Genomic DNA, 27,159 nt, shown 5'->3' with positions numbered 1-27,159 from the left:
CTCCAACCCTCAGGTACGCACATGAGGTGATAGGGGGGCACCCTTGAATCAGTGGCCTCATTCTGCTCGGTTTAGCAGCTTCACAGCATGCTGTTCCTCTGGAGGGAACATGGACATCGCAGGGAGAAGTTTGAGCTGTGTTTTGTTGCAGTATGCATGCTGACAAACACTATGGCTCAATATGTGAGTTTCTTAAGTTGGTCCTACCACCAATGATTTTGTTTGCTTGTCCCTGAAGGACGAAGCAAACACCTTGACAAAAGTAATTAAAAAGGCACACGGGGGCCTTCCTCTGTTTTTCCGTCTGGATCTCCTCCCTTCTCTCAGCCTAATAAATCAGTTATGCTTGATGTCTCCTCCACTTCTGAACTCTTTAATCAAAGAGACGCTGTAAAAGATGTAGGAAATTGTTGTGGGAATTCTGTGTCTCTGCCCGATCCTTACTGAGCTTAACATTAACAAGTCAAAGTTTTATTTCACCATCAGCACTGGCACATTATGACTGGTCAGCAATAGTGATAATGCAAAGCATTTCTGATTATCACATGCTCCATTTTGTATGCTTTGGGGACAAAAATGATTTTGAATGTTTTCCTCAACACAAGTTTTGGATTTCCTTAAATCCAGTGGTATGGGAGTGTTTGTGCAAATTTTCAAAAAATGCCCCGCTGTGATCGATACTGGGGGCCCACTCTTTCATCCATGTTGTAATTTCTGAGGCTATTACAGCCCAGAACGCTGCTGTTATTTATATGAAAATGTAACAGCTATTGCATGCCAGTGTCACCCACGACCATTCTTTAGTCAACTGCCATATAAATCGATGGGCAGCCAGACAGCCAATCTTTGTGTATTTGTTTCTCGATCCATAAACATCTACTCTATAAACTTAAAAATGTCGGCTTTTGGAACCATCATTACGGTACATTAAGGCTAAAGACAGGTCAAGCAAATACCGTGGATTACTCCTCCACAATGATTCTTGTCAAGGGCTGTTGCATGAGTGGTGTTAGAAGCACAAATGGATGAACATATGGATCTAAGGTCTGAACAATGATGTTTTCACAGTGATGCTGGAAAATACTCGGATGCTGCTATGCATTGGATGACTATTTCATATAAGCACATGTACACACACACACCCACACATACATATATACAGTATATATATATATATATGTATATATATATATATATATATATACGTATATGCAGAGAGAAAGTAACTCATTTCAGTTCAATCAGTGTAAGACAGAGCTGTAGCTCTGTGTTTAAAGTAGCTTAAACAGGACTAAGGACTTTTGAGGGAGTAAATGCTTGGAATTACAAAAGGCTAGCTTGGAAAAAAGCCTTTTGGTTTCGTTATGTGCTGTCTAAGTAGGTTGCATTCTGTAATATCTTCTTAAATCTGAGAGTATTTATTCACCTAAAGCGTTCTACGGTGGGTTCTAGGTGACCGTCATCATATTTTCTTCTACAACATTGGGACTGGAAAATGAAGTCCGTTCCATAGAAGTTTACCCTTCCAGTGTTTGGTAACATTTGAACTGAGCCCATAGCCTGACAAGTTGGGAGTTGTTTTGTTGCATAAGGGGAGACTGCACAATATTTGTCAGATAATGATGATCGACATATTTCAGTGCTGGAAGTCATTGTATAATCATTACCACTTCATGAAATCTTAATAGGCACTGTCGATTAGACTCAAAGTAATGGCTTCAGCCAGGAACTTGTGTCGCCATCAGTATTTAACAGATGGCTGTAAAAAATTTGCACATCTATACAGAGCTCAGCTGGAGCCATTTTTATTGTTCATGGTACTCTTCTCAGACCAGGTGTCTGCTTCCTCTGTAGTAATACAGTTTTACAGCAAAAATGGCCGCCACGTACAGTTTTTTTTTTTTAAAGCTACCAGGCTATGCAGTTTGAAAATGCATGACTTGTCATCCAGTAGGAGGGGGAGGGCTGACATTATATCAAAGGTGGTTGCAGACACAAAGCTGCCATATCTGTTAGCCCCACTGGGGACTTCCTAGCACACCTCGGGATGAGGAGAATACATTGGCAGGAGGTGGAAAGCATTGAACTGGTCACCCACAAGGCCTTATCTTCTTGTTGTATTATTTAACCACAAAGAAGCACCGAGGCCAAATCTCTCACCCATCTCTCCGATAAGGACTGCTGCCACAAACAAAAATAAAAGACAATGCAGAGAGTCTGTGACAACAACACAACAAAGCAGAGCAGGGCTCCTTCATTGTGTTGGCCTTTTATTACCTTTCCTTGCAAGATGACTGATAAAAAGCCAAAGACAAGGAAGGAGGGAAACAAAGGAGATCAGCTGAAAGAAGGAGAAGGTATAAAAGTAAGAAAAGATAAAAAACGAGAACTCTCAAAGAACGTAGAGATTTAATTAAAAGGAAAATCTTGCTTGTATAATGGAAACAGATAACATGCAATAAAGGAAGTGATAGGAATGAGTTTGAAATCGAGCTGAGGTGTATGTACAAAAGAACTGATTTTTAATTCTTGTTTTGTTTTATTTTTGGTTTCTGGAAATCTCCTTACAGAGGTAAAAACCTTCATCAGAGCTTGACATTAAATGTAAGTACCCGAATCATCAGTTTCCTTAAACAAGACAACCACCTGCCATCTTCACAAAATCAAAGCCTGTTAGACACCAGTAATGGATATAGGATATTTTACTGATCCCAAGGCATGCTTTTTATAGACTTTGATTAAAATTTTATATTACAGTCCATTTGCAAAACGATCTCAATACAATCCTGCTGCTTCCTCCCCACACTTTCAGCTCTGTGGTCCGCTAGGCGGAGTTGCAGCCCAGCTTGGGCTCAGAGAGGCAGACAGTTCTAATGCACAACATTTATCATCGTGGCAGCAGTGCTTGTGTCCCTGGCCCGATCACTCCTGCTGTTATGAACCAGAACTCCAGAAGAACGCTGATTCAGGAGTGGCCTGAGATGAGATGAGATCAGTATTTTCCATATGGTAAAAGTTGGTCCAGTTGTTATGATGCTGCTGTTGTTGTGTTGCAGCCACATAGGACAGGATTTTGGTGCTACTTAATGCTCTGTTTAATTTATGTTTTCCCAATAAAGGATACCAATTCAAGCTAAAAAGGGCTTTCAGCAACTCCTAGCAACCATTGAGTCAGCTAATCACTGTGGGCTTTGACTCATTTATCTATTATGTAGTGATGCATTGCTGGAAAAATAAATATATCTTTCCAGCCATAGAAAATCACACTTTTACAGCTTGATACAAATAGTGCTTTTCTAAAGTAATATGGTGGAACAGTTGGTAATACTGATGCCTTGCAGCAAGAAGGTCTTGGGTACAAATCCTGGCCTGGCATCGTTCTGCGTGGAGAAAGACTCATTTTTGGATTGTGTGCTTCCTTTCACAGTCCAAAAACATGACTGTTAGGCTAATCGGTCGCTCTAAATTGCCCTTGGGTATGAGTGTGCATCCATGATTGTTTGTCTGCATCCGTCCAGGGTGTACCCTGCCTCTTGCCCAATGACTGCTGGAGATTGGTGCCAGCCCCCTCACATCCCTTCAAGGAGAAGCTGCTATAGAAATTGGATATATATAGTGCCTTGCAAAAGTATTTATACACCTCAACCTTTTTCACACTTTGTCCCAGTACAGCCACAATTTTTCGTAGAACCACCTATCATTGGATTTGCAGTATCTCATTGTCTTGCAACAGCTTTTTCTAACCTAGCCCTGTGTCTCTAAAGCTTATTTAGATCAGCCTTGGATCTCTTGGTTACTTTTTTGAAGCTTTCCTGTCCATGTCTTGGTGAGTTTGCGGTTCTGACATTTTCTTTCTATTTTTAGCTGATGGCCCAAACAGTACTCCATATGCTACATTAAACTTCTCTACAACATTCTCCCTGTCTGGTTCATGGTATTTATGATGTTTCTCTCTATGGATTCTTAATAAACTTCTGAGGGCTTCAAAGAATAGTTGCATTTATACTAAGATTAAATGACTCAGTATAAATAGTTTACTCACTCTAATGAGTAAGTCACTTACTCATTAGAATGAGGCAAGTTCTGAAGACAATGAATTCAAAACTCTTAGATTTTCATTTATAAAAATGATGTCTGGATTTATTTCAGATGGTTTGCTGAAATATCTGGTGGTCATCTTCTCCGATGCTGCCACCAGGTCTGAGTACCATGAATTTCAGCACACCTAGAAATCAAAGTTATAGTTACCTTTGAAGGACATATCCCATGGCAGTTTGTTCACATATGAGTAGAAAAGTTGTTTGTATGGCCTTGTGTGTGTGCGTAAGTGAGTGTGAATTGTTCAATAAATTCATCACAGGGCCCATAAAGATTTCTGACATTTACAGCGTAGTCCAAAGGTCAAGGATGCGGATCTGATGAGATCATGATGGAGAAAGAGCTGTTTTACTGCAGACAGTTGAAGAAACCAAAAGTAAAACTGCAAAAAAGGAAATGTTTGTGATTTCTAGACAAGGTCAACAGTCTGCAAGAATTATTGATCAACAATTATTTTTATTAAATTTGCTTAATACTTGCAAGAAAAGGGGTAATAAAAAGCAATATAAATAATTGTTTGCTTCTGACTTTAAGCCATTTAAGCCTTCAACAGTACAACACTCTGATTGGAATTTAACTTTTCACATCTCAGTAAATAATGTGATTTTACCCACAGGACAAAAGACAATAAATAAGCAAAACCTAAAATCCAACAAAACACTCCAGCATCAAAACAGCTAAATTCAAAATTACAGATGACCATACATAGATATTTTCTACAAAAAACTGTTGTGTTTTAAATGAGCTGATTAACCTTCACAAATGACTTTCATTTGTGCCAAATTCTATTTTTATTAGTTTTGTTTTTAGAATTCGTATATATATGTATGATGAAAGTCATGATCTATGATTTTATAGTGAACCAAGTTTTTGACCTAGACAAGTATCCGTTTATGCTCAGTCTGATGAATGACGTTTATATGGTTTTTGTATATATATGAAATTTCACACTTCAAAAGAACACAAAGTGAGTTTTTAGGTAATTTCACGTGAAAAAAAATTGTTTTGAAAATTTACATAAAGTGATTTACACAATTCTTTTGTGTTACTTAGCCTGTAATGGTATTGTTTTTTTTGTAAATTATTTTTATTATTATAATTTTAATTTTAATTTTTTATTTCTTTTGTTTTGTGGGTTTTGTTTTTCCATCAATAATATTTACTTCCTTTGGATATGCTTCTTTGACCCAGAACATAGCTAACTGGGTTTTAGAGGGCTTCTATGAAATTTTTCAGAAAGTAAAATTTAATTTAATTGGCAGCTTTCAACATAAAAATCACAGTGCTTTAAAAATCAAACAATAAAAAATCCACTAGGGGAAATTAAAGCGCACTTAAAAAGATAAATAACTGACAACATTTTAATTAAATCACACAATGTCTTACAATAATTTGTCAAGGGACAATCTGATTTGCACATACAGCTACATAAAGCCCTTAGTAAACACATCTCTCACTTTGCAGGGGGTCTTTACACAGGTAGGTGTTCGTTCATGTGCTATCAAAACAATAGGTTCCTTCCTCTGTTTTGATGTACCTTGTTGATCATTTTGCTCATAACATGCTTATTTTACGGTTTCAATTACACTTTACCAGAAAGAAAGCTTTTTTTTTTGTTCAAAAAGTAGAAAGTCTTGCATTGAACATTGTAATTCATAACAACTAGCATTCCTCAGTGTATCCTGCTACATTGAGGAGTCTCTGATTTAGACTCATGATTTATGAAGCATCTTAACAATACATGATAGGGTCAATGTGGACAGACAGCTTGATAATGTAGGCATAATTAAAGCTCCCAGAGTGGGACTATTCGCATGTCTCTGCCGACCACCACATTCCAGTATACAGCCCTGTCCTCATTAGTACCAACAATGTCACCAGACCTACACCAGTCAACATGGCCTTTAAATGATGACGAGGGCAGAAAGTGTCCCTGCTCTCGGAGCTGTGAAACCCTCCTGATTTCTGAAGCCTGAACTAAACGTGAGCTAGGTCTGGAGCTAAAGTTAATGAAGACAGTGACACAGAGGAGGGAGCCAGCTCGCTTTGAAAGAACCCCGGTTCTGTGTTTGGGGACTGAAAGTCTTGCCAGATTGGCAGCTGAGCCTTATGGGCCTCTCATACCTTTGATGAATCTCTGAAACTGTTGAGGAAGAGCTGACAGACACGCTCCCTTTGGCCAAGTTCTGTCTTTTTTTCTGTGCCTTTGTTGTCTGACTTTGTCAGATCTGTGAATTTTTGTGTGTTTGTCTCTGTAAGAATGAGGGTGTGAAAGAAAGAGTGCAGGAGAAATACTGTGTGTGTCGGTGTGCCCACTCTGTGTGTGTGTGTGTTTTAGGTGAGCAGTCATCTGATGAACTGCCTTCCCTCGACCTGGGCCTTTGCTCGTCCCGGCCAGTGAGATGCTGCTGATGTTGTGTTGGTTAACAATGCTCATCCCCCAGCACCACAACTCACAGAGCAGCAGTAAGAAGTTGGCAGACCCTAATGGAAACGTCATCTTCCAGATAAAAGATGGCCTGGCTTTGATGAGAGGGGGAGTTATGGGAAGTGTATAATAAAAGAACCATTTCCAATCGGTTCCAAAGCCAATTTAAGAGTGCTGAATGAAGACAGACGCTGTCATAGACAAACGGAAAAGCTGACAGTTATTCATAGGCGTTCTCCTGTTTGTCAGGTGGAAGAACCTTTCAATTCCATGCTCCATAGTCTTGTCTTGAATTAGATGGGCAGCAAATCAAATCCAAAGTTTTATTTAGGAATTAAAAGTGTGGAACACTTTTATCTTATTTTTCCTGCGGGTTCTCTCTCAAGCACAACTATTATGCTGCCACCCTGCTGTGAATGTTTTCTCACCGATGCCCTGCTTAGAGACAATAATGTGCTCTGTTTGTAGTGTCTGTCTAAACCAGGTGATACCACTTACTGTGAGCGTTAGCAGTAATTGGTTGAAAGATGCTGTGCTCCAAATTAGAAGATGTAGTACCTAATACAGCTGCACCAACCACACTGGGTTTTGTCTTAGGATTCCAAATTGTGAAAACAGTTTGGTTGCCATTGCATCTAAATATAACAAAAATGAAAAAAAAAAAGATCCCAGCTGGTCTTGGGAAAGTGTGGAAAGATCCGGTTGGCTAAGAATTCTGTAAGTAAAAAAAGAAACGATTGCTGGAGGACTTAGCTTTCTTCTTAGAACAATGTTAGGTCAGGATGCATTTTCTGCCAACGTATGTGACACTTTCAAGCCACACAAACAAAGAGTGTAGTCTGCCATAGTTAGTGTTGTTTTGCTGCATGTTTGTTGCTCAAATACTCCCACATCTGGTTGTGTAACCACTTGACTCTCAAGCTTGGGCTTGGAAATTGTGGGTGGTTTGTATTAAAATTCTGATCTATGCTCGACCCAGCATTAACTGTGTTCTCTTTCATGAAAAGTCTTACCAAGTGACTCGTTTAAGTATTAATATAGTTCTGCTCAGCTTTTTCCTTTGTAGGATCCTGGTCCGCAGTGAGTTGAAGGAAAACTGTCATTTTTTTAATATGTTTAGTAATGCAATATTGAAGGACAACCAAAAAGTCTTGGCAGTCATTATAATCATATTTTAGAATGAATAGTTTGACAGAATGAATTAGAAGAAGCATTGTTAAACAGGGAGTAGTTGGATGATGTTCCTAACAGAGTGTTAAGAATTGACTGATGCATGTTTCAAATTTTATGCTTAATGCTCAAAACGTTTGCATGTGTAATATTTCCATAAGTGAATATAATGAACATAGACCATGGAACCTGCATCCTTTATGCCTACATTATAGTTGATTTAATGAAATTCACAATACATTTAATCTCAGTGTCTTATCTTAGACCTGTAAATAGATTTATATGAAATTTCTTTACAAAAATATATTAGGAGATCATAAAGAAAGAACCAACAATCAGAGAGGAAATGTGGAAGTTCATTCATCATAACTGACAAGGATCATATTTCATTACATCCAAAGTCTCTGCTCAGCTTTCTGACCATACAGATAGACAGAGATTTGAAAAGGAGTTGCAAAAGCAAATGAGGTGGATTAGAAGCGCTTATCAACAACTGATTGTGTCATCCAGGACATGTTACTGTGGAGATTCATCTCTTTGGATTTGTTGAAAAGCAGACTGCAGACAGATTATTATCCACAATGACACTCTGAAGATACTTGGATATAATTTCTCTTTCAAATACATGAATGATTTTTTATTTGAAATGAAAGCTTTAAATTCAGCAACACACATTCAAGTATAATATACTGCTAAGTTTATTACTCCATTTGGCAAAAGGTTTTTGAAGGAAGTCCATCCAATTGAACTGAGTCATTGACTTTGCAGCAACCTTCCAAATATAAACAATTCGAATAGAAATAAGCAATGACCCTTCATGGAGAAAGGGTGAGAAAAATATGCTTTGATGTTTTTTAAATATGTTTTAACATATTTCAGATAAATGGAAAAATAAGTGAATTACCAACAAGTCAAAAATATCCTAGAGATCAGAAATTCTCAACAAATCTCTGATTGGTGCATCTCTAGTTATAAACATTTATTTGTTCACTTGTTCTTCTTTATTTTAACATTGCTGCAGTTTGGCTTTCTTCCTATTTTTCTTTGGTACTCAAACAAGATGTTTGTGTTCTTCCTGAACCTTGAGCTGGAGTAACTTCCCTCTTATGTTGCACTCTGATTCCCATCTTTATTTAATCCTTTTGATATTAGCGTCTTGTCAAACAGACTTCATGTTGTCGGAGAAAAGTATGATGGAACAGGATATGAAGTTGCAGTGAGACAGGTATATTTTGCTTCAAATGCTAAACTGTGTAACAGACAGAATGCAGCTATTTTTTTACCAGCTTTCCCTACTGCTTCTCATCCTTTTGTTTTCTCCATTAGAACTTACTGAATCTGCATCTCAATTTTGTTTCTTGTTCCCTTATCCTCTGCTTGTTCTCACAGTATCCATCTTTATCCTTTTCCTTATCTATTAGGAGAATAATCAGACTATCGTGGTGATGCTTACCAGTAGATGCTCACTGCTTATTTGACTCAACAGGAGAGGCTGGTGGGTGGGTGGGTGACAGTTTTTAGAACTTGATAGAACTTTGATCTTCAGTGTGGATTTACAAAATTGCACTTCTTGTTCCTTGTCAAAGGGGTGAAATAGTTGAAATGTGAAAGAGAGAGCTGTTAGATGATTTTTATGTATTTTTTATTTTTATTTTTTTCTGATACTTTCAGCATAAACAGTGGTTTTGTATTCATTAAAGAGCTTTTTGCTGGAGCTAAGCAATTTTAGGCCTAATTTTTCCTGTATTTTACAACAGGAACCAAAGTCAGTCCTTCAATCATCTTTGAGGCACAAATGGGATAAATGACTCCTTTATGCCCTCTTCATTTTCAGTGAAATGAGTACAAAGCAATATTTCCTGTGTAACTGCCACCCCACCACACACAACTTGCTATGTCAACATCTTAATTAGCAGGAAGGATAACGACCTGTGGTGAATAATTGTTTTTAATTATGCAATTTTACCACTTCTACAAATAAGATGAGCGTCTGTGGGCCAGATGAGGTGCAGTGAGCAAAGAACCATTAACCATTCAATTTCACCTCCAAGCAGAAGAAAGAGTGACTTAACATGCTTTGGCTGAAAAGAGAAAATTAAATCCAATTTCCATTATCAAGATAAAGTGATTACACCACATCAGAATGTGGCCTATAGCAATGTATGGAAATCTAGATCATGAATGTGCCTCCAGCATCCACTGACAGCATTGCACGTCTCCGTGAAATTCAGTGTGTCTGACACACATATTTTGCTCTTGCTTCCATTCCAAGAAGCAGACACATGTACACATGCACACACATGCAGATATAAATTCAACTCCACATCTACCCTGAGATGTAAAGAGTCTATTGAGCCATCACATGGATTAATGTTTGGTAGAGTGAGCTTGGATTTGCTCTGGCCATAACAAGGTTTCAGTGTTTTTCCCTCTGCTTGGATATCCAGCCTTGATGGTCATGTTACACCTGGATGGCTCTGCTAATAGAAGCATTTTATCAGGCCTGCAGGCAACAGGCCTGGCCTGACCATCCATTTTATTATTCACACAGCTCTTTTTCCAGATTCTATTTTCATTTTAGCCCACTGACCCGTCCTTCAGGACAGCGCACCAACCCAAACTAATTAACATGCTTGAGAATACAGACAGTGAGAAGAAGATGTAGCAGCAGAGGCAAAAGAGATGAAAATGCATTCTGGGACTTGCATTGATCTTAGTGTCGTTTCCACAGGAAATCAATCATAAGTTATTGATTCAGTAATAAGGCATTAGATCAATATATTCAAAGTGAAAGCTTGACTCATTTTAAGGGGAAAATTGCAGTGGGATCCTGTATATATGTTCACTTTTGATATAAACATCTGAATTCATTTTTGAGGTTCATGAAAAAAAAGAACTGTAGCTTTGTGGGTAATAGGCTGTTTTAAAGTCACGTTTGATGCAATGTTTGTTCAACTTTGCTGCAGATCACATATCTATGCGGTAACTTGCAAAATATTGCTCAAACCATTTCGTTCACAATATATTTTCATGTAAAAAATTTTTATGATGGCGCAACACAGTAACAAATACATTTAAAATGTAAGGAAAATGGCATGCAGAAATGTGATAGGCATCTCTGGAAAGGTAACAGTGTAAAATGACTGTTATCTTCCAATATATATTTTCTTTTTCCTAAAAATGACATTTACAAATTTGTTTAGACCTCTGTCAATCATCAATCTAAGAAGCCATTAAACCTTAAATGGTCATTTTTTATAAATTAGAATCTGAAATTATTCTACTCTTCAGCTTTTTGTTTGTAAAACATTTTGAAAGAATCATTCATCATTCACATTACAGTTTTGCAGAATTTTGTGTTGGTCTATCACATAAAACCTAAATGCAATATATCATGTTGTGTTTTTATATTACAAAATATAAAAACTAATATGCAAACGTTTGAGGGGTAGAAAAACTTTGCAAGGCACTGTACTTTCAGATCTGAATGTGCATACTTGAAATCTCTATTTCTATTGTTAAGAAGAAATACATATTAAAAGGGATGGAATAAAGAAATGCATGATCACAGAGAGTTGCGGTGGAAATATGCATTAAAGTGATGCTGTGGGATGCTGGAGGCCAGCAGTTTTGACTGCATTTATTTTCCTCTTTGCACTTCACCTGGCATCAGAACAGACAATAGGTGAGTGATAGAGGGTTGTATCAGGACTGCCAACTATCATCACACATTAAAGCGGAGAAGCTGCTAGTTCGTCTATTTAGCCTGTCAAAGCTTTGTGGTGAATTCACCAACCTATATTCTAGTCTTTGTATTTTTATGTGTATTTGAGTGTGTAACAGCTGGATGAAGCCTCTGATGCTCCGTTGCCAAATGTCACAAGTGGTCCACATCCTTCTGGGGAAATAAATTGGCTCTCTTAAGCAGCAAGTAGACGACAGGAGCCGTGGCATATGTGGAGAATCTGACAACTCGAGACGACAGCTTCTCCTCCTTTTTGGCTTTCTCATCATGTTTCAGACAGCACCTTAATGATTAGTGTGTCTTTGTGTAGGCTTCTGTTTGCGGATGAGACCACTGTCGACAACTCATGAATCTTTAATAAGAAACAGAGCATAATCCGTGACATCTTGTATTTCTCTTCAGGTGCTGCTTAATGTCATTGAACCGAGACCCAAGATCTGGGGCATTTCATTTGGGACAATTTGTCATGATGACTTCAGTACTTTAGGATACTAGTGAATTACACACAAAAAGAGTAAAATATTGTGCAAGCTAACCACTAAAACAGCTCTGTGCTTTTTGGTATAGGACTTGGTCTAAGTGGTGAAAGGCAGTAACAGTAACAATTTGCATTTTGGATCATATAAAATGCAAAAATGATGGTCACAGACATTATGCATTCTGTGCTTTGCACTTGATTGTGACTGATAAAGCACTCACCCATAGATAATGGACAGTATAATTTTTTTCTATGTTATATTTTTGTCAGCTTCAGTTGTGTTAATTATTGACTTTCCTTCAGTTTGCGTATTTTCTCTCTTCCACAATTGTTTCTAATCCCCACATTAACTCACCTGCATTCAACGTCTTTCCTCACCGTCACTATGCTGCCCTCACAATGTGTTGCTCTTACAAAGCTAGACAGCTAGCTAACACTTGAGTTGTTGAAAATAATCCAGTCCTTGATAGTTTTCTTGTTTTATTTTGCAACTCTTTGCTGGTTTGTTTTTCTTTTCTTTTCCTTTATTCTAGTTTTTTTTGTAAAACTGTAACAAAACACAAAAGTGTACATCAGCTACAGACACAGAAAACAATTAGGCAAACATGTGACTCCCAATTCTCTCCAATTAGCTAACGATGTAGCTTTAAGTATTGGTTGGGAAACATAAAACTTTTCTGCAAAATATTACACAATGCTGGAATAATGATTAATAAAATGAACTTACAGACAAATAGTGTCCAAGGAACAAACGTGTCTGAAGGACAGACGAAGACACCAACCGTACAGCTGGACGAGTTCTGCTCGACTGACCAAATTAAATATGTAAACAATGTCCACTAGGTGTCAGTAAGGGTCCATAGTTTAACTTAAAATTTACCAACCAAACAAAACATAATGATGGAGTCAGCACACTCCCCGCTTGGCAAAATATTATTTTGACACCATAAGAACAGAAAACTGTCTCTGTCCATCTTCAAAAGCCTTCAGAAAGCAGAACAATAATTTCTGAGACAGGTCTGTGGAAAATCTTGGCATGTCCCCCTTTTGTAGTCTTCACTTCTACTTTGCGTACAATTTTGTCACTGCTTGGTAAGGTTTTCACAATAATTCCAATGGGCCAATCGTTCCTGTGGGCTTGACTGTCTTTAAGCAAAACAACATCGCCAACCTTTATGTTTTTTTCTTGCCGAGTCCATTTCCTGCGCACTTGTAGAGTGGACAAATATTCTTGTTTCCATCTCTTCCAGAAAGTGTCTGCAAGACACTGGACATGTTTCCATTGTTTACCTTGGAGAACACCCATCTTGAATTCACCAGAAGGAGCTGACACTGTGCTTGTCTTTTGAGTAAGCAACATGGCTGGAGTGAGGATTGTTGGCATCTCAGGATCATTAGACACAGGTACCAAAGGTCTGGCATTCATGATCGCCATGACTTCAGCCATGAGAGTGCTCAAAACCTCGTGTGTGAGATGAGTGTGTCCTGTTTGAAGTAACATAGCATCCAGAATGCGTCTGGATACACCGATAAGTCTCTCCCATGAACCACCCATGTGTGATGAATGTGGTGGGTTAAAGATCCATGTGCATCCTTTGCTTTGGAGATAGGATTCAACCACTGCCTCTTTGGAGATGATGTTCAGTTCTCTGCATGCACCCACAAAGTTGGTTCCCCTGTCAGATCGGAGAAGTTTAGCAGGACCACGGATAGCAAAAAATCTCCTCAGAGAGTTGATAAAGCTATCTGTTGACATGGATTCCACCAGCTCTATGTGCACAGCTCTGGTTGACATACAAGTGAAAAGGACTGCCCACCGTTTACTATTAGAACTTCCTCCTCTCGTGCGACGTGTACTAATGGTCCATGGTCCAAAGATATCAAGGCCCACATTTGTGAATGGAGGTTCAGGTGTAAGTCTGTCTGTAGGCAGATCTGCCATTTTCTGTTTTTGTAGATGTCCCCGTAGCTTGCGGCAGATAACGCATTTATGGATTACAGAAGACACTAGACGCTTAGCTCCAATAATCCAATAACCAGCAGCTCGAATAGCTCCTTCTGTTATATGGCGACCTTGGTGAGCCACTTCCTTATGAAAAAATCTCACAAGTAACGTGGCAATGTGGCATGTTCGGGGAATGATCAATGGCTGTTTCTCTTCGTTTGACATCTCTGCAGATGAAATACGACCTCCAACTCTCAGCAAATCATTACCGTCTTTCACAGGGTTAAGTTTCTGAAGTGGGCTTTGTTTAGGAAATGTCGCTCCTTTCTCAAGACACTTAAATTCGTCTTTGAAAGCCTCTTGTTGGATATCATGAATGATTAGAGTTTCAGCCTTTTTGAGTTCCACTGTACTGGGTATTTTGGCAAAACGTTTCCCTGTTTCACGTTTTGCATCCTCATGATTCTTCTTAAAGGAGACAGCGACACTCATGAGTCTGGCAATAGTGTTACAGAGTCTTGTCCAATCTGAGAATCGCTCAAATCGATGTGAACCTAACTGACCTGATGAGGTGTGGGTAGTGTTAAGGAAGGAAAGTTATTGGGTTAGCTTAATTTTGGAAAAAGCATGGCTCTCCTCTCCTCCTGTTAGCCGGGTCGCGAGCGGATGACATCACGCTGGCAAGGAGACGGCAAGGCACGATGACGTCACAGAAATACAGAGTTTAATCTCATACAAAGCAATCGACAACAAAGCTGCAGAGATACAGAGATATGCATTTTCTCATGAAAATAAAAACACACAAGGGAAGACAGACGAACACAAAACACATAAGACAGACAAAGGCGCCCTCGTGGAGAAAAGATGAAAAAAACTCTCTCAGACTCTCCGGTGCTGACCTGAAATTTTAACCAAAGAGGCGTTTCCCTATTTAATATATGCAAAAAAGGCGTTCTGCTCTTCGACCAATTAGAACTCCCTCAGGCCCCCAAAGAAAGTTGGGACTTCCTGATTTATAGCAAAGGTGTCTGTTTTTTATCTAAGCAAAGGCGGATCACTTCGTGCCCATCTCCATCCGACCCGGGCCGAGAGGCGCCAAGAAGTCTCTGACCCCTTTCGGGCTGTAAATTTTATTGCTGTGTCTGTCAAAAGGGGGAGGAAAAAAGGGCCCTGCCTGCCTGTCTGCCATTCCCAGTTCCCACATGCTCCACAGAAAACCGTTCCAAATAAAAGTGTTGGCTATACCTTTACACGTGTCGTAAGATTAAGTATATTTTTAGCATTAAATAATCATTTTCCTTAGCAGTAGTCAGAACTGTCACAATGGGTCTAATTTCAACATCCATTTCAGGTTCCACCAGACTGAAGTTGTTGGTTTCAGGGGGCTTTTCTGCAGAATCTGATGTCAAAAAACTGGGACCAGTAAACCAGCTGGTCTGTTGTAAGCACTCTGCTGCAGTAAACCGGGTGGCATGGTCTGCAGGGTTCTGATTTGTGGAAACATAACGCCACTGGTTTGGACAAGAGGATTGCCTTATTCTTGCCACTCTGTTGGACACATACACATAAAATCTTCTTGAAGAATTATGGATGTAGCCAAGTACAATCTTGCTGTCTGTAAAAAATGTAACTGCATCCACACTGATGTCTATTTCCTCTTGGATCACTTCGTACAGCTGTACAGCCAACACAGCAGCACAAAGTTCCAGGCGTGGAATAGTGTGTGCAGGTTTTGGAGCCAGCTTGGACTTACCCATAACAAAGCCAACGTGGTATGTTCCATCAGCATCAGCTGCTCTCATGTAGGCTACAGCTCCTATTGCGAGTGTAGATGCATCTGAAAAAATGCATAACTCTTTCCTTAGCAGTGATGTGGGTGACATGGGAAAATAACTCCTCCTAATGTGTAGATCCTCCAGGACTGTCAGAGAGTTTTTCCATGCGTTCCATTCTGCTTCTTTCTCAGAAGGTGGTGGAGAATCCCACTCATCTTGTTGTGATGAGAGTTCACGCAGAAGAGCTTTTCCTTGCATTATTATTGGGGCCACAAATCCCAAGGGGTCAAAGAGACTATTTACTGTAGATAGAATGCCTCTCTTGGTGAATGGTTTTGGTTCACTTGAAACCTGGAATGTGAAGCTGTCGGTTTCTAAATTCCAAGAAAGTCCAAGGCTTCGCTGGAGAGGGAGGGGATCTGCACCAAGCTCCAACTCCTTCAAATCACTTGCTCGGTCTTCTTTAGGTAAGGCTTCCATTACTTGGTTGCTGTTTGATGCTACCTTGTGCAGTCTTATATTGGATTCTGCAAGCATCTGTTTTGTTCTTTTCAGGAGGTCCACTGCTTCATCAGGTGTGGTAACTGAAATTAGTCCGTCGTCAACATAGAACTGTCTCTGCACAAACTGTCTTGCATCAGAACCATGTTCATTCTCACCCTTTATAGCAGCTCGTCTCATGCAGTATATTGCAACGGCAGGTGATGGTGTGTTTCCAAACACGTGGACCTTCATTCTGTGCTCTGCAATGTTCTTGTCAAGGTTATTATCTTCATACCAGAGGAAACGGAGATAATCTCTATGATCCTCTCTGACAAGAAAACAGTAGAACATTTGCTGCACATCTGCTGTCACAGCTACCAGTTCTCTTCGAAACCTCAGAAGAACTCCTATCAGAGTGTTGTTCAAATCTGGTCCCTTCAGAAGTACATCATTTAAAGACACTCCTTCATATGCAGCACTTGAATCAAACACCACCCTGATCTGTCCTGTTTTTTTCGGGTGGTAGACACTATTAAGGAAGAATAATATAACTTTAACTTTGGACAAAAAGTTTGGCCTCTCCTTCCTTAGAGTCCCGGAATCTCTGGCAGACGGACTGCGGCTGGAGGAAGTGAAACCACGACACTGCGCGTTGACGTCACAGATCACGGAGTTTAATTCATAACAAAGCAATCAATAACAAAGCTGCAGAGATACAGAGATATATTCATTACCTGTAACAGGAGAAATAGAAAATGAAACACAAAGAAACAAAAGGGGCAGAGACGCGTCTCTGGAGAAAGCTTATTATGCCAAAAAGCAAAACAGTGGTAGCATTCTGAATTTTTAACGTTTTACATGAAGTTTTATACTGAGTGGGCGTTTCTTCAATTTAATATATTCTACTAAGGCGTTCCACTCTTTAACCAATTATAACCTCCCGTATGGACTACAGGAAACTTGAGAAGTCTCCCAATTTACAACGAAGTTCCAAAGGCGTCTGGTTTCTATCGAGAGACAAAGGCGGACCAGTTAATCTTGGACGATACCAGGTACGAATGTCCCCGGCGCCGAGAGTCTTAAGATAAGATTTCGCAGACACCCATAAATCTGACGTCTCTTCCATTATCTCTCCTAACGTTCTCGAAGAGACTTGCATCTTGTAATTTTCAAAAAATGTTATCTTTGCAAACCCCAGTTTTGCTTTTGCACACTCAGCCTCCCAAAAGATTAAGTTCTGCCAAAATAATACATAAAATATACAGGACAAAATAGAGTATAATTCCTGAGCCATTTTCTAATAGTAAAGAAAACATTTTCATACAAACAATTTCCATTTGGTTCTAATATCGTCACAGATAATACAGTTTTTCAAATACATTTATCCTTTAATAGTTTTTAATATGAGATAATACAATCTTCAGTGAACATGGTATTAATACTTAGAAGTTAAATGTTACGGGGTTTCAATCTTCTATTTTGCATTAGTTTTACACCATCGCAGATGCTGGCCTCCAGCAGTTCTCCCCAACTGCCTGCAAGAATGTTAATTTATGTTTCTGTGATCTGGCCGGGCTGCAAGCGGCCCCATTTAATGATCTGCATTCTAACCCCTGTGTGTCCGGTTCAAAACAAGAGTATCAAACCTACCCTTTTACACATGCATAAAATTAACTGCATTAAGCACCAAAATCAATAATTTTCCTCGACAGTCCCCGTTTTGAGGTCTCAATTAAGAGACCTCACAAAAATTAATAAAGCCTTCTAATAGAGGACCAAAAACTATGCATTATACTACTAAAGAATAAAAACCCAAAAATCAAAAAATAAAAAACTCAAAAGAGAGAGAGAGACCTGAATATATAACAGTCCCCGTTTTCAAACAGAACCTGCAAGCTCCACAACTCCCTCATCAGGAACACCACGAAAGAGCATCTGATAGGGAGGTGGAGCCGGTGGTCCACTACTTCCCTTTTCAATTGAGACTGTAATAAGCCTAAGGATAAGTGAACGGACGCACGGAATACAACAGCATCCACACGTCACCACTATGGCAACAAACGTAGCCACAGAAACTAGCAATGACATGACAATCCCCTTCCATTTACCAAAAATAGTAGAAAACCACCTGTCTAAACCACCATCAATACCCGAATGTTCATGCATAGTGTTACTCAGAATTCTCAAACCCTCCAGGGCTCGAGTGACAGATCCATCAGGGGCAGTATTGTTTGGAATAAAAGTACAGCAGCTCTCTTGGAACATAAAGCAGACTCCACCCTTTTCGGCCAACAGCATGTCCAACGCCATCCGATTTTGAATTGTCATTAAAGAAGTAGGAGCTAACTGATCCTTCAAACCCCCAACAGCATCCCTGGTCAGATTCGCTAACCTCAGAAGATTATAATGGACATAATTTATCCTGTCAACATTTTTATTCGGAGTGATAGGAAAAAGAGCTGATAGTACTGGCATATTTTCAAAACCTGCTGCAATTTGATCCGCCAATTTATATTGATCCGGAACCCCTCTCGGCACGCCGATGGCATCTACATAAGTGGGAGAATTAGTAGTCAAATCAAATGCAGTATCAACACGTGTATTACGCACCTGTCGCTCATGTCTCCGTGTCCGTAAAGTGAGCACCTGCGCCGGACCTACAGGATCAAGTCTTTCTCCAACAACCATAAGCGGCACTGCAAGGCGAGTCATAGCACATATTCCAACAGTCCTAGGAGGAATTCGCACATATAATCTATCACCCCCACAAAAATAATAAAGTCCAGCTCTTGCCCAACTCCCGATTCCGGATGCTGTTAAAGTAACATTACACCAATCACTAGAAATCTGTCCTAGATTGAAATCCGGCTTAAGATGAGTAAAATTAAAACACACATACAACCCTTTACCCTTAACCGGAAGAAAAGTTCCCGTCTGAGTATAGTTATTAATAGGTGGATATATGTTGGCAAGCGCATCACAATTTATGGGGTCTGCCTCAGTTGTCAATTTCAGCATGCAATTAAAACCCCAACTATCTCCCAAGTGTAATGGGGCAGGTTCAGTGTAAAGATGAGGTCTAGCTGTGGCACATGCAATGCAGTTCCCAATATTAGTTTCCTTAGCCGTTTGAACCATCCAATTCAGCCATAAATTCCTGTCCCTATAGCCAGTCGCTGTTTGAATGATATCCAACGGTGTAACTGCAGAGTAGTCAATTTTAGCCGCAAACTGATCAGGAACATCCATGTCCCCGTCTTCTTCACCATCAGGTCTGACCATATTAATTTTGATAACCCCAAGTGGATCTTTATCATCAATTGAGGCACCTAAAGTCAAATAAACAGCTGCATCCGCCGGATACTTTGTAAAGAAAGGATTGTGCATTGAAGAAATGGTTAGCACTAAAGGATTTTGACCCTTCGCTGGAGAATGTATTAAAGACCCTCGTTTTATGGTAACCTTGTCATATTCAGTGTCATATTTATGAGCATAAGGTGGACTCCAACTTGATCCCACCCATCTGAAGGCCGATTTCCAAGTGGGACACAAGTGACGAACCCCATTTTCCTGAGTAATACAGTGTCGCTGGAAGGTCAGATCCCCACACAAATACAAAGGAGTGTTCTGCCAGGATCGGGGGGTCGACCAGCAGCGACGAATTACCTCACACAGATCAATTTGATAATCAGTTACAGTACCCAAAGTGTAGTTCAACTCAATTCCACGATATTTAGTGAGGCACTTGTCTACAGGAGATCTCAAAGAACGCTTCACACGAGCAGTCACATTTCCGCCAGACACTTCGCGCTTGACAGAAATCGGTCGGAGATCAAGTGTCTGTGAGGAAATGATTCCACCCGTGGATCCTCCTAAAGCCCACATTCCCAGCACATTGAGTCCAAAAAACACACCCAGTAAAAACTTCCACTCCCCGTTCATGAATCTTAAGCTGAACTCCATCATGCAAACCTGTCAAATGTAATCCTGTGTTATTCAACAATCCAATACTCACCTTTTAAACCACAAACTTTCACCGGTCAAAATTAAAAATGAAAACCACTTATCTTTCTACAATTATGTAAAAATCATAAACTTAATTATCATAATACAACACAAAACTACAGTACATATAACAGCCCAAAAATGTAAAAACGCAAAAAATAAGACTAAGATATGTATATAGCAATAGCTAAGAATTGTTATGCAAACTTAAAAAACAATATTCGCCACAAATCAAAATCATAAAGACATAAGAAATTACAGAATAGTTTCTTTTTTTTTTTGTTCTTTGATAGTCTCTCAGAAACAAAATATGAAATCTTCGTCAAAAAATGATAAAAAATTACAAAAGAGTCTTTGTTTTTTTTAAATGTTCTTTGATAGTCTTTCAAAAACAAAATATGAAGTCTTCATCAGAAAATGATAAAATGTTACGCGCAAAAAAAAAACGAAACGAGAGTCTTTTCCGAGTTCGCAAAAAACGACAACACGCAATAAAAATGAATCAATGTTGATCCTCTTGTAGCCTGATCCTTCTCGGCTAGAAACCTCAGGTTTCCAGCTGAGCGGCCGTTGCTCACTGAAAATTGGATTATTATGCCAATATAACAGTGAGTTTTAAGGAGAATATAAAATCTCCTTTTTCCTCAATAGAAGGACATCGGAACAGGATTATTATGCCTGTCCGAGCCTTTTAAACTTTGAATTTCAGGTACTTGAAGTGGTTGTGGCAGGAATTCCTGCTACACTCCCTCCTGGAAGCGCCTGGCGTTGCTCCTCGTCCGAAGATTGAAGCTGAAGATCTTCTTGTACGTCTCGGAGCGCACGCTGTGGCTCCTCGGCTGCTGTGCACTGACTCCAATGAAACCAGGTGTCTCCTTTCCCTTGCAGACGGACAGCATGAGATGTTCTCTCCACGACTCGGTATGGTCCGGTGAAGCGAGGTTCCGACCACTTTCTTTTGATGACTTTCAGGCGCACCCAGTCGATTCCCGGAACGGGTGGTGAGCCGGGACGTTCCTGTGTCGTCTGATATTTCACAAATTCCCCTGCCAGGATCTGTAACTCATTAAAGAAATCTTTATGAGATAAGTGTGCAAGTTCACCTTTCCATCCTGGAATGCGAGTTGCAGGTCCTGGAAACATCCGTCCCGTCTGAAGCTCATATGGAGAGAATCCTGTTGATTGGTTAACAGACATTCGAACAGACATCAAGGCAATAGGCAAAGCATCCACCCAATTTAATTTAGTATGTGCACATATTTTAGCCAATTTCTGTTTAACAGTTTGATTCAGTCTCTCAACTTTGCCTTGTGATTGAGGATGATATACTGTACCGAATGAATGTTTCAGTCCGAGCAGCTGCTCCACCTTCTGCAAATCTTGGTTCCTGAAATGAGTGCCGTTGTCTGATCTCACCTTCTCTGGAAAACCATGGGTTGGAATGTAATAATTGATCAGACACTTTATGACAGTTTTGCTGTCCTCTTTTTTAGCTGGCCACGCCTCTGGCCAGCTCGAATATGCATCCACACACATTAATACATACCTGTATCCTCTAACGGGTGTTATCATGTCTGTAAAATCAATAATAATCTCCTTACCCGGTTGTGTAGTCCAAGGAAAATGTCCCACTGGTGGTCTGACAGTTGGTTTTGCATTGTGTTGTCCACAAATTTCACATGTTTTCACATGGTTCTTGACCATGTCCCTCAAAAATGGATGCCACCAGTGCTCCAGGTTTTTTAACATCTGTGCAATACCTACATGTCCGAGTCCATGAGCTTCCTGGAAAACCTGGAATCTCATATTTGGAGGGAGAATTACTTTACCATTCGGTCCGCGCCAGAGTCCCTCATTGCAGATGGCACCCCTCGCTTTCCAGACAGAACGTTCCTCAGGTGACACGCCTTTCTGGTGAAAAATAATTTTCTCCAGGTTATTCTGTTCCATCTGTTCCATTTCAGTACTCACCATGAAGAGAGATGGCAGGTATCCAGCTGCTTCTTTGGCTGCCTCATCCGCGGCCGCATTTCCTGCTGCCACTCTGGTCTTACTCTGATCATGTCCCTTGCATTTAATCACCGCAACAGACTGAGGCAACAGCAATGCCTCCGCCAATTCTTTCATTTCAGTTTCATGTTTTATGGGCTTTCGTGCTGCAGTTATAAATCCTGCTCTGAGCCACTGAGGAAGTTCCACATGAACGGCACTTGCTACATAGGCTGAATCACTATATAGATTTACCCTCATTCCCTCAGCTAATTTCAGAGCTTCAATCATTGCTTTGAGTTCTGCTCTCTGTGCCGATTGCGCACCCTGCAGTCTTTCTGCCCTCAAAACGTGAAACTCGCTGCCCAAGTCTTCCACCACAGCGAATGCTGCTCTCAGTCCATCTGTATCATGTCGAAAACAGCAACCATCTGTATAAAAATTTCTCACACCTTCACCAGCCAAAGGAGAAGCTTGTAGGTCAGGTCTTATTTTTTCTTCTTTTTGTACTAACTCCTCACAATTATGCGGCTCTCCTTCCTGCATCCTGTCAGCCATATTCACTCCGTTGTGTACAAAAGTTATATTAGGTGATTCCAGAATTTTGCTCAATTTTTGTTGTCTCAATGTTGTCAATGTGAAATGTTGTGAATTCACATATGCTACCACACTGTGTGATGTCATCACCTGCAGTGGATGACCCATCACAATGTGTGCAATTTTTTGAATCATTTTTCCTACACCTGCAGCATGTCTTGTACACGCTGGATGTCTTATCTCCATAGGATCTAGCATTGCGCTAACATACTGGAGAATTTTCCTCTCACCCCCTGTTTTCTGAAACAGAACGGCATTCACTGTCAGTTCTGTTACAGAAACATCCAAATAGAATGGTAAAGAATAGTCCGGAATAGCCAGCTGCGCCGCCGCAGCCAACTGTTGTTTCAGAGAGATAAAAGCTTCTTCTGCCTCCATAGTCCAAGTCAGAGCATGGGTGAGCTGACGAATCCCATGCTCTCTGACTAACGCCCGTAAGGGGTCTGTCAATTCTGTATAGTTAGGAACATAGTTCCTACTATATCCAGTCAGTCCAAGAAAAGACAACATGTCCTTCACCGTACATGGTTTGGGGTGATTGAGAATCGCAGATTTATGGCTGGCAGACATCTGAGTGCCTGTCCCAGTGATAATCCGCCCCAAAAAAGAAACTTGCTTCCTAGCAATTTGCAGCTTAGATCTGCTCACTTTAAAACCCCTGTCTGCTAGATGTGACAACAAACTTCGCGTGCCCTCAATACAAGACTCCAACGTCTGTGCTGCCAGCATGAGGTCATCAACATACTGAATCAGGGTCACGCCTTCTGGTAAGAAACAGTCCGCTAACTGCTGTTTCAGAACCTGATTAAAGAGCCCTGGTGAAAGAGCAAAACCCTGAGGCAGACGTGTATATCTCAGCTGCTGACCCCTGTAGGTAAAAGAAAACACATCCCTACATTCCTCATCCAATGGGAGACAAAAGAAAGCATTAGCAAGGTCCACACAAGAGAACCAAGTCTGAGACGGGTCTAGGTTAGTCAACGCAACATGCGGATTAGGTACTGGCACCGTAGGGGTCAACAAAACAGAATTAATCGCCCTAAGGTCATGTGCCATTCGGTATTTACCTGTCCCCTTTTTTTCCACTGGCAAAATAGGAGTGTTCCAGGAAGAGGTGGAAGATTCTAACACACCCGCTTCCAGAAGACCCCCAATAGTTTCTGCAATTCCCTCCTCTGCCGCCCGCTTATGAGGATATTGTGACCTCCAAATCGGAGGGCCCGGTTGTAAATCAAACGTGACAGGTGTGACATCAACAAGCCCCACATCAGTGGGACCCGTAGCCCATAAACACTCCGGGAGGGAAGCCAACATCGCAGCCGCAGTTGGATGATCAGTCAGCTCCCTACCATGGTGTCTAGGAAGTTGAACATGTTCCAAAACCACAGAGTCCACAGCCGAACACTTTATTTTGTATGTGTTTGTAGAAGGAGAGAAAAAGAGGTCAGGAGCAACGGTATTCTGCCAGTCTGAAGCTGCAAGGGAGCGTTTTACGACGCCCCCTAACTCCATGGCCTGATGACCAGGATGGAGAGCCAAAGAAATATGTGGAACTGCTTCATCATGCATCTTATACCAAAACAACTGATCCTGAGTCAGATTAACTGCAGCAGCAACACCCTCCGGTGCCACATAAATGTCCTGTGAAAACACAGTCCAATCATTACTGGCTAAATTCGCCTCAAACTGCTCCTGGTACCATTCAGTCTGGTCTCGGTCATAAAACAAAGTGACATGAGGAAAATCAGGAGCAGACCCATACGGTGCCAGCGCTTGGATCCAGGGTTTCCAAAGCAGAAAACAGGACAGAATCCCAGCATGGTCCGTCGATTCTGGCTGTAAAAGACCCCAGTATATATCAGCCAGGTGCTCCTCGGATTGTTGGAGCAAAAATTGTCCATGCGTATATACTTCAGTGCAGGCATGGGAAGATCCATCAGGAAAAGTGACAAGTAGTCCATCAGGTCCGCACAAAATAGTGGCCCCCAGAGCAATCAACAAATCTCTCCCTAATAAATTCACGGGAGATGAGGGGGAACACACAAAAGGATGTGACACTCGTTGTCTGCCCACAACAGTGTGCAGAGGTGTGGAAATAGGCAGAGTTTGTTTCACCCCGGAAAAACCAACCACGGATATAGTCCGACTAGAAAGTTTTTGTGATGGCATGACAATATTCATGGTGGAATATGTTGCTCCCGTATCCACCAAAAATGGCAATGTTTGTCCATCAACTGTCACATCAATCAGGGGATCTGCCAAAGCTCCCTGATTCAGGTTCCTCTCTGGGGTGTGTCAATATTCTCCAGCCTGAAAGTACTGTCCAGGATGTCGCGGAAGTAATGCAGCATTTGGAGGCTGTTGTGGCAGACTCGGCAACGCTCCATCTTGTGCAACAACCGGTGTATAATGAGGACACTGCTGAACCCAGTGACCCTCCTCTCCACAATAAAAACACCTGTCATTACGTCTCCCGCCTCGTGGACCCCTTCCTCGCACACCCGACCATGCGGGGGCTCTCCCTCTTCCCCCACGCCACCCCCGAAAACCAGACTGCCAGCGCGGGGCGACATAGATTTGCGGACCAGGTTGTGCTACTGGAACAGGGACCTGACCCGGAACAGGAATTGATGGAGCAGCTGTTGTTAACATAGCTTTAGCCTCCTTCTGTTCCTGTTTGGCAAGCTGCAGTTTCTGTCTAGCTTCGCTTAATTGAAGTTTCAGTAATTGTTTCTTAAAATCTTCCTGCTCCTTCTCCGCCTCTCTCTCCTCATCCTGAGAAATCTGCAAATTATGCAACAAATGCAACTCCCATTTTGCATGGTCACAAGATTTCAACTCCGGGTTTTTTCTCATTTGAGCGGCGACAGAAGGAGGGACACCCTCCAAAACAGCTTGGCGGAAATGTTCCCTCATTAGTGTGGGCTGAGTTGGATGAACTCCAGTTTGTCGTCTCCAGATGTCTAAGGCTTTGTCTAAAAATACCTTTGGGTGTTCTTTGGAATCCCAAAAAAATTTAGGAATAATTGAAAGAGACACAGGAGGAAACGTGTCCCGCAATGCTGCACCCACAAGAGTCAGAACAGCTGAAAGGGGCGTGTGATCAGGTATATGCAGAGTTCCAGCAGACAGTTCAACATTATGGTAATTCGTTGTCGTTGTTGAACGACTTAAAATAGCTCTAAAATCCCCCAATGCTAACATCATCCCCCCTGTTAATGTATCCAAGGCATGTAACCAAGGAGTAGCCCCATCTGCTAAAGAGGGTAATTTGTCAATCAGGGTCTGTATATCCCCAAAAGAGAACGGCTTGTATCTCTGTCCTTGTTGCGATACTAATAAAGGCATATTATGATGAAAAGACTCCTGAGACTGAATTGACTGATTCTCTGATTCACTTGCTAAATCTTTAAGGTGAGTGGGGAAATTATCCACAACACGCCGCAATTTCCCCTCCACGTGCGAAAGACGCCTGCGAAAAGAATCTCCACCAGAGGGGGCAATCACACCCCGTGGTGTTCCAACCTCACTAGGGGAGGGACTATTCTCCCTACTCTGCATATCAGTTTGGTGAAACCCCTCCCGATAAAACCCCGGAGTGGAGGGAAACCTCGCAGCGCCCCTCACACGTGGAGGAGAAGAAAATGAGCCGCCCCGAGCAGGCGGTGCGTCCTCTACAAGACGGCCCACCAAGTTCATATCCACGCTCAGTTGTACCTCCCTCTGCTCCTCCTCGTGTCGGGGAGGAGCAAAAGTAGGCACGCGGCTGCCTGGGCGATGTGTAACTTGAGCCATACTTGGGTAAATCGCAGAAGGAGGCAGGGAAAAATAAACTGTTTTTTCACGCTGAACCCGATCTGCCATAGGCAGACTATCAGGAACAGATTGGGAATTGTTAAGGGAAGTCGTCAAATCATGCGGCTCCCTCACCGGCGGAGAGCTAGAACGCGAAGGACGCGCTCTCATAAGATCCCAGTCCACCGTGCCCCCACGAACATTTAAAACTGGATATAAACCCGTGTAAGAGGGAGTACTATCCTTATATGGAGGCGGAAGTGGAGCGCCCAACGGACTAAGTACCTGTTCAGGGTGTTCAGAGCCCACCTCCGGACGATCTACTTGGGCATGAGATGAGTCCGAAGTCCGTGTAGCTGACCCCTTTTTATAAAAGTGATCTGTACCCTGCCAACTCACCAAAAGCTTAGCCCATAACTGCCTATCCTGTTCCGCGTTCTCCAACTTCTGACACAGTTTCTTTCTAGCAAAAAAATTAGCTGCGTCTTTTTGAACTCGCAGCGCATCCCTGTCAGCCAAAGCCTGCTTTAAACAGACATTCAAAATCAAACCCAAAGGCTTTTCAGCATTAAGGAGTTCATCCTGTTTGCGGACCGCATTTTCCAGCACAATTTTCAATTCATCCGCCTTCACATTAAGCGAATCCAAACC

General features: G+C 41.2%; 2 protein-coding genes across 33 annotated transcripts in view; one reads left to right on the top strand and one right to left on the bottom strand.

Annotated features, from left to right (window-relative positions):
• LOC116712528 (neurexin-1a) overlaps positions 1–27,159 on the top strand; it is a 281,475-nt gene that overhangs the window by 181,673 nt on the left and 72,643 nt on the right. The window lies entirely within an intron of this gene.
• LOC116712532 (uncharacterized) lies at positions 20,743–25,941 on the bottom strand. The gene is made up of 2 exons (XM_032552335.1): positions 21,462–25,941; positions 20,743–21,302 (listed from the first exon to the last, which is right to left on the bottom strand). The coding sequence occupies exons 1-2, from the start codon at positions 24,892–24,894 to the stop codon at positions 20,833–20,835; spliced, it is 3,903 nt and encodes a 1,300-aa protein (XP_032408226.1). The 5' UTR covers positions 24,895–25,941; the 3' UTR covers positions 20,743–20,832.

The sequence above is a fragment of the Xiphophorus hellerii genome, chromosome 22 (genome assembly GCF_003331165.1).
Source record: "Xiphophorus hellerii strain 12219 chromosome 22, Xiphophorus_hellerii-4.1, whole genome shotgun sequence".
NCBI lineage: Eukaryota > Metazoa > Chordata > Actinopteri > Cyprinodontiformes > Poeciliidae > Xiphophorus > Xiphophorus hellerii.
Note: the sequence above shows the minus strand (reverse complement) of the source record. Positions and strands in the feature narration are given on the sequence as shown.

Bases quoted from the DNA above. Each gene is read 5' to 3' on its own strand.
- LOC116712532 (XM_032552335.1), bottom strand. From the start codon at position 24,894: ATGAATATTGTCATGCCATCACAAAAACTTTCTAGTCGGACTATATCC. The intron at 21,303-21,461 runs GTACAGTATATC...ACCAATCAACAG, and splicing joins CGGACTGAAACATTCATTCG to GATTCTCTCCATATGAGCTT.